The sequence below is a fragment of the Littorina saxatilis genome, linkage group LG11 (genome assembly GCF_037325665.1).
Source record: "Littorina saxatilis isolate snail1 linkage group LG11, US_GU_Lsax_2.0, whole genome shotgun sequence".
In the NCBI taxonomy this organism is placed as follows: domain Eukaryota; kingdom Metazoa; phylum Mollusca; class Gastropoda; order Littorinimorpha; family Littorinidae; genus Littorina; species Littorina saxatilis.
Genome location: NC_090255.1, coordinates 28,749,282 through 28,759,102, shown reverse-complemented (window position 1 = coordinate 28,759,102; position 9,821 = coordinate 28,749,282). Strand labels below are relative to the sequence as shown.

The 9,821-nt window shown below is 41.2% G+C and overlaps 1 protein-coding gene and 1 long non-coding RNA gene across 2 annotated transcripts in view; one reads left to right on the top strand and one right to left on the bottom strand.

The window, feature by feature from the left end:
* LOC138980206 (uncharacterized) overlaps nt 1-9,821 on the bottom strand; it is a 272,961-nt gene that overhangs the window by 163,769 nt on the left and 99,371 nt on the right. The window lies entirely within an intron of this gene.
* The window catches only part of LOC138980204 (MFS-type transporter SLC18B1-like), a 31,003-nt gene that overhangs the window by 4,463 nt on the left and 16,719 nt on the right, over nt 1-9,821 (top strand). Inside the window, exons 4-10 of the mRNA XM_070353043.1 lie at nt 1-23; nt 932-1,000; nt 5,992-6,079; nt 7,240-7,385; nt 8,089-8,187; nt 8,451-8,545; nt 9,336-9,431. The exon at nt 1-23 is cut by the window's left edge and continues 125 nt beyond it. Of these exons, the coding sequence (XP_070209144.1) occupies nt 1-23; nt 932-1,000; nt 5,992-6,079; nt 7,240-7,385; nt 8,089-8,187; nt 8,451-8,545; nt 9,336-9,431 (616 nt within the window). The remainder of the gene's footprint in view (nt 24-931; nt 1,001-5,991; nt 6,080-7,239; nt 7,386-8,088; nt 8,188-8,450; nt 8,546-9,335; nt 9,432-9,821) is intronic.

Below are 9,821 nucleotides of genomic sequence, written 5' to 3'. Positions count from 1 at the left end.
CGGAAAATGTGGGCACCGCGTTTGTGAGTTGATTAGTTTTCAGTTATAAGGATTATACTGTTTCTTGTAGACTAATTCGGTTATTTTTCAATTTACCCCCCGCGGGTTATGGGGAAGAATTTACCCGATGCTCCCCAGCATGTAGTAAGAGGCGACTAACGGATTCTGTTTCTCCTTTTACCCTTGTTAAGTGTTTCTTGTATAGAATATAGTCAATTTTTGTAAAGGTTTTAGTCAAGCAGTATGAAAGAAATGTTAAGTCTTTTGTACTAGAAACTTGCATTCTCCCAGTAAGGTAATATATTGTACTACGTTGCAAGCCCCTGGAGCAAATTTTTGATGAGTGCTTTTGTGAACAAGAAACAATTGACAAGTGGCTCTATCCCATCCCCCCCCCCCCTTTCCCCGTCGCGATATAACCTTGAATGGTTGAAAACGACGTAAAACACCAAATAAAGAAAGAAAAGAATTTTTCAATTTCCCTTGTACTTTTAGATTTTATGCGGAATTGAGTGGCCTTTTTGGTGATTGAATCTTTTACGTCTTGAAGGCGAGAATGTGTGTATGCAGTGAGAAATGTGTTCGGTGGTGCTGTGTTTGTCGTTTTACGAACAAACACTGTAATTGTTCATGTGTGAGATAGTATTGTCAATGTGTTTGATTTTGATTTGATTTGATCAATTTGTATTTAGTCTTTGTCTTTGTCTTTTGTTCGAAATAAAAAAAACAAGAAAGGTAGGTTGTTGAAACGTTTGTTATTGACAAAACAATACATTCACAGATATTTCGACCCAACGGTCTTTTAAGTGAACAGACAAACAAATATTCACACAAAACTTATCTTGATATAATTTTGTTCGGTTCGTTGTCTTGTTTCATCCAATCATGTTTTACTACTTTCTCAAGACAAGCTTCATGTGTCTGTCTACAGGGGGCATTGGAGACATTTGCCGGTCTTGGCTACGTGGTGGGGCCTTTGCTGGGAGGCGTTCTCTATGAGGTGTGTCTGCTCTTGTCCATAACACAAGCTTCTGTGCCTAAATACCACCTAGAGTTGGCCATTTTGAATCTGGTTTGACATCTCAGTAATAGCGAGACTGAGCTAAAATATAATTCTTGCGTGTGGACCTGGTCTAAAAAGAGCAAAATACATTGAAAACCAGCGCACTATTTTGACGTTCAGTATAGAATTTTCATTCTATTTCTGCACGTACTCCTCTCCCACAAAGTTGGCATGATTGTTCGCTGGGTATTCTTCTTCTTCTTCTTCTTCGGCGTTCCAGGATTTTTGGCCTCAGGTCAGACTTTAAGTTTTGTAGCTTGAATAAAGCTGGTGGTCAGGATCAGGGAGTCTTTGGTGCCCCAGAGTTGCTCCTGCAGTGTGGCACCTTGTGGCCAGTGATCTGTTTAAGTCTGGCTTCCTGGTGGAGCGGGCAGGTCTGCAGGATGTGCTCCGGGGTCTGTGGGCCTGTTTCGCACGGGCAGTTTGGTGTGTGCGACAGACCAAGGCGGTGCATGTGTGTGTATATAGTGTTTTCTTCCGCGAAAACCACATCTTGTTGCGCTGCGTTCAAGACGGAAAAAGAAGTAGGGAGATTTAACTCCCTTGAATTATCGTAGGTTTGACTTTCAACAGAAAAGCGACCAAATTATCTTTTCCGATTGTCTTACGGAGGTGTCAGCCGAACCAAGTCATAACCAAATTTAAGTAAAGACTTAAATTGTTGTATTATATATATTGTGTGAACAGTACATGTGGTGATTTTTGTCCGTATGGTTAATTTTTTTATGTAGGGTGTACCAGGGATGTCGTTAGGCGTCGGACATCGGACATAGACCGATTTAGAGGCTCAAATGTCCGATTCCCATTGCCGCATGGCGGTCAGATGTCCTATCGTTTTGAACTGAGCGCTGGCATTGTCCGATAAGAACTCAATTCCTTCGGACAGCGCGATATTCGTTAATGTTCCTTTCAAGATACACATTTTCAAAAAGCGACCAAGCACTCTCGCGTACAGGTGCACTGAAGTTGTGCAATGCGGATCTTGCGTTTGGGTGACACCCGTCTGCAGCACATTAAAGTTAGGAGTATGGGAGACAACTCCAACTGACTTAGTCTTGCGTCCGCTTTTGCTTTCAGTTCGAGACATTTTGACGAAGCGCACAGAGTTATGCCACCGAAAAATAAAAATAAAGCCTGCCAAAGTTCAACAAAAGCTGAACACGTTTGGCTATTCAACGGCATCCTGTGCTACATTAGGGTCAAAAACAGGGGGTAACACGGCGAGCGTCATTCTTGAAAGTGAAACAATTCTGACGTCCTATTGACATTTCTGAAAGCGGTCAAATGTCCTATTGATGCTGAAGAGCTAGGACATTTGTATCCTTAGCGGATTATGACTTTATTCAGTTATTCTGCAGAAAAGACAAATGCTGGAGAAAAACCGTTCTTTTCTGCAGCATTTCTGCATAATGTCATCTTTCGCCGAAGCAGCGTTTTTTTTCTGCAGCAAAACATTTTACTGCAGTAAAATTGAAATCAAGAATGCTGCAGTAAAACGGTGCTGTTGTTTTACTGCAGAAAACCTGTTTATATTTTTTCTGCAGCATTTTGTACTGGCTCTTGGCGGATTATGACATTATTCAGTTATTCTGGAGAAAAACCGAAATGCTGGAGAAAAACTGTCTTTTCTGCAGCATTTCTGCATAATGTCATCTTTCGCCGAAGCAACGTTTTTTACTGCAGTAAAACACTGTCAGTTTTTCTGAAGCATAATGTTCCCTTGGTTTTCTGCAGCATTATTGCGATTAACTTTTTCTTCAGAATAGTCTGTGACAGTTTTTCTGGAGAAAAACGAACGACCTTGTAAAGTAGCGTTTGTATTCGTCGCCCCCTGGAATAGTATAATAGTTTGTAACTATTGGTAATTCTGGATGAGTCCATCTCTCGACAGAGGGGGGCTCGCGTGCTCCAACATTATAATGAGCCAGTACAAAATGCTGCAGAAAAAGTGTAAACAGGTTTTCTGCAGTAAAACAACAGCACCGTTTTACTGCAGCATTCTTGATTTCAATTTTACTGCAGTAAAATGTTTTACTCCAGAAAAACCCGTTGCTTCGGCGAAAGATGACATTATGCAGAAATACTGCAGAAAAGACAGTTTTTCTCCAGCATTTCTGTTTTTCTGCAGAATAACTGAATAATGCCAAAATGCTGAAGAAAATGTGCAAACAGTTTTTCTCCAGTAAAACAACATTACCGTTTTACTGCAGCATTCTTGATTTCAATTTTAATGCAGTAAAACTGTTTTACTGCAGAAAAAAACGTTGCTCTCGCGAAAGATGACATTATGCAGAAATGCTGCAGAAACAGTTTTTCTCCAGCATTTCTGTATTTCTGCAGAATAACTAAATAAAGTCATAATCCGCTAAGGATACATTTGTCCTATAGGTATGAATATGTAGCAACATCCCTGTGTACATTTATATGTTCTTTTCTGTATATGTTCTTTTGTAAAGGGCCTAGAGCCATAGGTTAGGCACTGAAAAATGTCCAGTTATTATTTAAGTTATTGAGACATCCCAGTGCACTAAGGGATTTATAGAGCAAATCGAGAAAATTCATTATTGAACGAAGCGCATAGCGCTGAGTTCAATAATTTTTTTCGAGATTTGCTCTATAAATCCCTTAGTGCACTGGGATTGTTTCAATAACGATATTGTCAGTACCGCCATAGAAAAAAGAAGATTCCAAATGCACATTTTGCTACGCGCATTTGGATAGCTGTAACTGTGTGGTCAGGTTTGTGTCAGATCTACTTTTGTGTGGGCTGTCTCAAGTGTCGTGCTTTCGTCACACGCAAACTCTTGTTTTAATTTCTGTTGGTAAATTTCTCGTGTTGTATCTTCACTCATCGGGGAGTCTGGTACTATATATGAACGGTAAGAATGCTCTGAACTCTACACGTATTACATCCCCATCGTTTGTTTGTTCACATTTGCCCAACATGTTAATTTGCTGCGGGGTTTATGTCGTCTGCTAGGTGGCTAGGGCAATCGAACCATTGAACTGCAGTCTCATTTCAAAACCAAAAATTGCTCGTCTGCACGCATGAGGCAGGCTGGTAATAAGTTTTATACATGGTAAGAACGTTCTTAACTCTACACGTTTTCGATTCCGATTGTTGTTGCCTTGAAATAATAATTCGCAAACCATTCAATTACTGAATTGATGCAGTCGTATTTCAGTGTAGTCTACTATAACAGAGTCGACTTTCAAATGCTTGTCTAGCTGGTAGGCCTACGTTATCGGAATAACACTTGTGTTTTCTGTTTGCCGCTGGGTATTTTATACGAACTCATCATTTGGTAATGTGGTTAATAAGCTACACGCCACGAACACGGCATATGAGAAGAATCTTTGCAAGTCAAAACGAGAAGAGACCATTGGCATTGTGGAAGAGACACAGCTGCTTCTATTTTTAGATCAGTGGGATTCACTGCTGGCGAGGCGCATTAATACAACCTCAACTAGTCTCGGTTAGCTTTGAGGGTCATTTTACAAGTAGGAAATATGAAGGCCAACGAAATACCGAGACCATAAGGTATGCAAAGTGATGACGTCGAATACGTGACGTAGGTTGATGCATGAATTCTTCCGGACTACGTCAGTCAATTCCAAAGATCGCTTTTGTGATGAAAAGAATACCCAATATTGACGGACTGTGTGATGATATCTTCTGCTATGGTCTGTTGAGACAGTGATATCAAAATCGAGACCGGAGGTCGAGATTTTGATATCACTGTCGAAACAGACCAATAGCAGAAGATATCATCACACAGTCAGTCAATGTTAGATATATTGCTAATTCTCTGGACATGTTGTATTTACAGTAAAGAAATTACAAAAGTATTTGTCTCAGTTTTGGCTGTTCCATATCCCTCCCTCTGATTATTATTTCTTTTTGTTCACTCTTTTCTTGTACTTTTCAGTATTTTCAAATGTCTTTTCTTTCAAAAAGTCTAGTCACTTGCTCAACTAAATTCTGGGATCATTACATTTTCATATATATTTGTTTGTTTTTAAATTTAGGTGTTTTTGTTTTTGAAGTGGGGAAGCAATAGAGAGGTCGTCGATATCAAAACTGATATCGACGGAAATGTCGTCGATATCACTTTTGCACTGAGCTCAGTTTTGCCCAATTGACCAATGGAAATCCACGTAACATATGAAATAGCAATATTTTGTTTTAGAGTTTGCTGTCTAGAAACCCGTCAAAATGTATGTGAAAGGAAAACAAAACAGGAGCAGAGTGATATGATAGGAATACAGAGACATATTTCTTGGGACTTGACCCTTGCAGGTAGGTGGACTGAAAGTAGTGTATAAACAGAACAGAACCAATTCTGTCTGTTTACCATCGCATGAAAGCAGAAAAGAGATCGTCGTCAGATCGAACTACAATAACATTAACATGCTTCCATTTGAAACTTCTCGGTCTTCATCGTGGATTGACGCCCTCCCAAATTCTAATTGAAGCCCTCCGTCGCTTCGCTCCGTCGGGCTTCAATTAGCTTTGGTCGGGCGTCAATCCACGATGACGACCTCGAAGTTTCAAATGGAAGCATGTTAATGTGTAATTATTTCAATATAGAATTATTTTAATGGTCGATATATGTGTGAATGTAACGTTTTTTGTCAATAACAAACGTTCAAACAACTAACCTTTCTTGTTTTTTGATTCTGAAAATTGGAACGTTGGCAGTCTCTTTGTTTTTGGATTTGTGTATAATTATTTCATAAATATAGATTTGACAGCACGGAAAACACACCGCCGTGTACTATCCTTTACTGAAGAGCATAACATGTTGACGTCGTTTTGGGCTACTTCAGTTCATGTTCTGCGCGTTTTGCCCCAAGGCTAAATTAGCGATACACGCACCAATTGCTATCGAATGCTAATAGTATATATCTGTATCTTTATCTTTCAGGTCGGGGGGTTTGGAACGCCCTTCTTTATCATGGGAGCTCTGCTTATTCTCTGCTCGGCGATGAATCATTTCTTGCTCAAAACAGACGGTAAGAATGTGGGAGAATCAGAAACAAGATGATGAGTCGTGTACCTTTTTTCCATGCGTAATGAACACACTTACACAGGGGCGGATCAGTTTTTTTTTTTTTTTTTAACTAATGTCTGCGTGTATGTGCGTGTGTGTGTGTGTGTGTGTGTGTGTGTGTGTGTGTGTGTGTGTGTGTGTGTGTGCGTGTGTGTGTGTTGTTGTTGCTGTTCCCATAATTCTGTTATATAATACATTTTCAGCGGGACAATACATAACAAGTTAATTAATCCAACGCTCGATAGACAAAGGCGAGAATTTACAAATTACCAATTACAGTACCAGTTTTCAGCACAGCATCATACAGCGCATATATAAATAACTTTACATTAACAGCACAATACTACTAGTTTTCTATATTCTTATACACAGTTCAATTTTACTAGAAATTTCGAACTCGAGCTTGGTTCTGAAATAAGATCTTCATGTTAGTTTTTGGATTTCCGTACTTAAACTGGCTTTTGCACATTTTCGATATCAATATAAGGTGATTAATTATGAAGGTTTTCTCTCTGGGGATATCACGTGTGAAATACCCAAAAAGAGCCTCTTCGCAGCTTAACTTTATATTTTTGCCTGTACATTTAAATATGGCGGATCAGTTGATTTGTAAGGGGGGCGGGCACTTTGAATCGAAAGTGACTGTGATGGGCGCGAAGCGCCCGAATTTGCTAGCGGGGTCCGGGGGCATGCACCCCCGGAAAAAAAATTTGCCCAAAGAAGCAAAATGGTGCCATCTGGTGCCATTTGAACTTAGAAATGGTCATAGAATCAGCATAGAAAAATCTTTTTTTTCTTCTTCTTCTTTTTTTTTCTTTTTTTTTCGGGGGGGGGGGGCACGTGCCCCCTGTGCCCCCCCCCCTCGTCCGCCCCTGCTTACATATGAAAACAAGAATGTCAAATTCCGAAGTCCAGAGCTGCGACTCTCTCGTACACTCATTTTTTTCAACGAGAGGGCTTTAACGAATATAACCTCTTTTTTTTCCTTGCTCGCTTTGGCGGGCAATCCTACCCAATTCTGGGGAGAATAGCTCAATGTAATTCTAGGCGCAATAAGACGCAGTTTTCTGAGCAGGTGACGTCCAGTTGTTTTATTTTGCTTCTTGATTTTTTTGTTTACAGACGTCGGAGGGGTTCCGCAGAAGCGACGAGGGTCGATGTTGCGCCTGTTAAAAAGTCCTCTGATTCTGGTTGCATGTGTGTGTGTGGTCATGAATTGCTACACCTTTGGTTTCTTGGACGCCTCATTAGCCATACATCTTGAACAGGTGAGTTATTCATTGTGTGTGTGTGTGTGTGTGTGTGTGTGTGTGTGTGTGTGTGTGTGTGTGTCGGGTGGGGGGGATGTAGAGAGGGGGCTGGGAAAATAGGAATTATGGATTGGTGGTTGTACTGGGTGAATGGATGCATAGGTGTGTGTGTTAGTGTGTGTGTTAGTGTGTGTGTGTGTGTGTGTTAGTGTGTGTGTTAGCGTGTGTGTGTGTGTGTATGTGTGTGTGTGTGCGCCTGGGGGGGGGATGTAGAGAGGGTGCTGGGAAGATAGGAATTATGGATTGGTGGGTGTACTGGGTGAATGGATGCATAGGTGTGTGTGTTAGTGTGTGTGTGTGTGTGTGTGTGTGTTAGCGTGTGTGTGTGTTTGTGTTTGTGTGTGTGCGTGTGCGTATGTGTGTGTGTTTGTGTGTGTGTGTGTGTATGTGTGTGTGTGTGTGTGTGTGTGTGTGTGTGTGTGTGTGTGTGTGTGAATGTGAATGTGTGTGTGTGTGTGTCTATGTTTGTATGTCGGTGAGTGTGCGAGAGTGTGTTTGGTATATACGTCTGTATATGCGTACGTCCATCAATGCATGTAGGGTATCTGGGTATCCTGTATGTGCATGTGTTATTACTTCGCTACGGTTCTATTGATTCCCCAAATGACAATAATTGTATGCGATAAGAAAACTATCAGGAAAAAATATGTTGTTGTTGCAGTTTAACCTATCGGCAGTTGTCATTGGAGCACTATTTATGATCATGGCTGCTATGTATTGCATCTTTTCACCATTTTTTGGCTGGCTTAGCGATCGAAAGGTAGGTCCGTTTTGCTTATTTGTGAGATAGTGGATTGGTACGGTTTGATACATATTAAATTGTGTGTGTGTGTGTGTGTGTGTGTGTGTGTGTGTGTGCGTGTGCCTACGTGTGTGCGTGCGTGCGTGTGTGTGTGTGTGTGTGTGTGTGCGTGCGTGCGTGTGTGTGTGTGTGTGTGTGTGTGTGTGTGTGTGTGTGTGTGTGTGGTGAACCTCTCGCATTTCATTGACCAAAAGTTGATTATTCAAGTGGTTCTGTTTCAGGGTATTGTCTACCCGTATTTAATCATCGGGTGTATTTTCAACGCAGCATCATTGCTGATCGTAGGTCCGACCCCGCTGCTGCCATTTGCACACTCGTGAGTTTCTGCCTTGTTGTTGGCGTTATTGTTGGTTTATTTATCTCCTCCGAAAGCGGCGTATGGCTGCCTTAATGGCGGGGTAAAAACGGTCATACACGTAAAATTCCACTCGTGCAAAAACACGAGTGTACGTGGGAGTTTCAGTCCACGAACGCAGAAGAAGAAGAAGAAGAAGAAGAAGAAGAAGGTTTATTTATGGTTGTAGTTGTGGTGGTAGCCGTAGTGGGGGTGGAGAGACCTTAAAAATCTTTGATTTGTTTAATCAAAATTGAAAAAAAATTGAAATCAAAATTTTATTTTAAATAAACAGATTCAAAAATAAGGTAATTGTATTTTCTATCGTTTGCCTAATCCAAATATATATGCACATAATGCATGCTTACTCTGAAAATGATAGTTCACTTGTCCCGTGTTCACATATTGTGCGGAGACCAACTATAGACCCGTCTCGCTCGCAGGGTTTCGGCTGTAGCCAAACCTTTCTAATCTTGGAAGTTAATGATCCCGGGTTTTCAGTTGTGATCTTTTATTTCAGGTCGTGTTTTGATATCGCTTTACGCAAGTGTTATCTCTTTGATTTTGTGGTTGTAGTTGTTGTGGTTTTAAAAAAAAGGTTTTGTTTACTTATTTATTATTAGATTCCATAGTTTCGGGATGTGTTTTTTCTTCTCACTAGCCCTCGTTTGTAATATGATTCATCATCTGTGTCCAAGTTTCCCCGTTCAGATTATTGTCCCTCTTCTGTTTATGAATTGTTTTACTGAATTGTTACAATGCATGATTGCAGTGAACTATGGCTGGTGGCCATCAGTCTCTTAATGATTGGGCCTGCCGCTGGCGCTGCGGTCATTCCTGCTCTAAAATTACTGTACGCGGGTGCAAGGTTTGTCCCTATAGATCTGTCTGCGTCACTGTCAGTTTGCCTGCCTGCCTGCCTGCCTGCCTGCTCTTAATGTATGAATGCTAGCGCCAGGATAATTATGTCTGTCTGTCTTCGTATCTATTTCTGTCTCTCTCTCTTTCTCTCACTCTCTCTCTCTCTGTCTGTCTGTCTGTCTGTCTGTCTGTCTCTCTCTCTCTCTCTCTCTGTCACAGCAGGCCTACTCAGCGTGGCGAGTTTACTCGCCTTTCTCCTTATGGCTGGTGTAGAGCCGAACCCCGGCCCTGGTCAGTCAAGCGTGGCTACAGAAAGAAAGGAAAGTTCACGTGCCGTCAACACAAAGGCTACTGTCAGCGGTATGAGTGACACAGAACAGTCGAGTGTCAGTGCAGG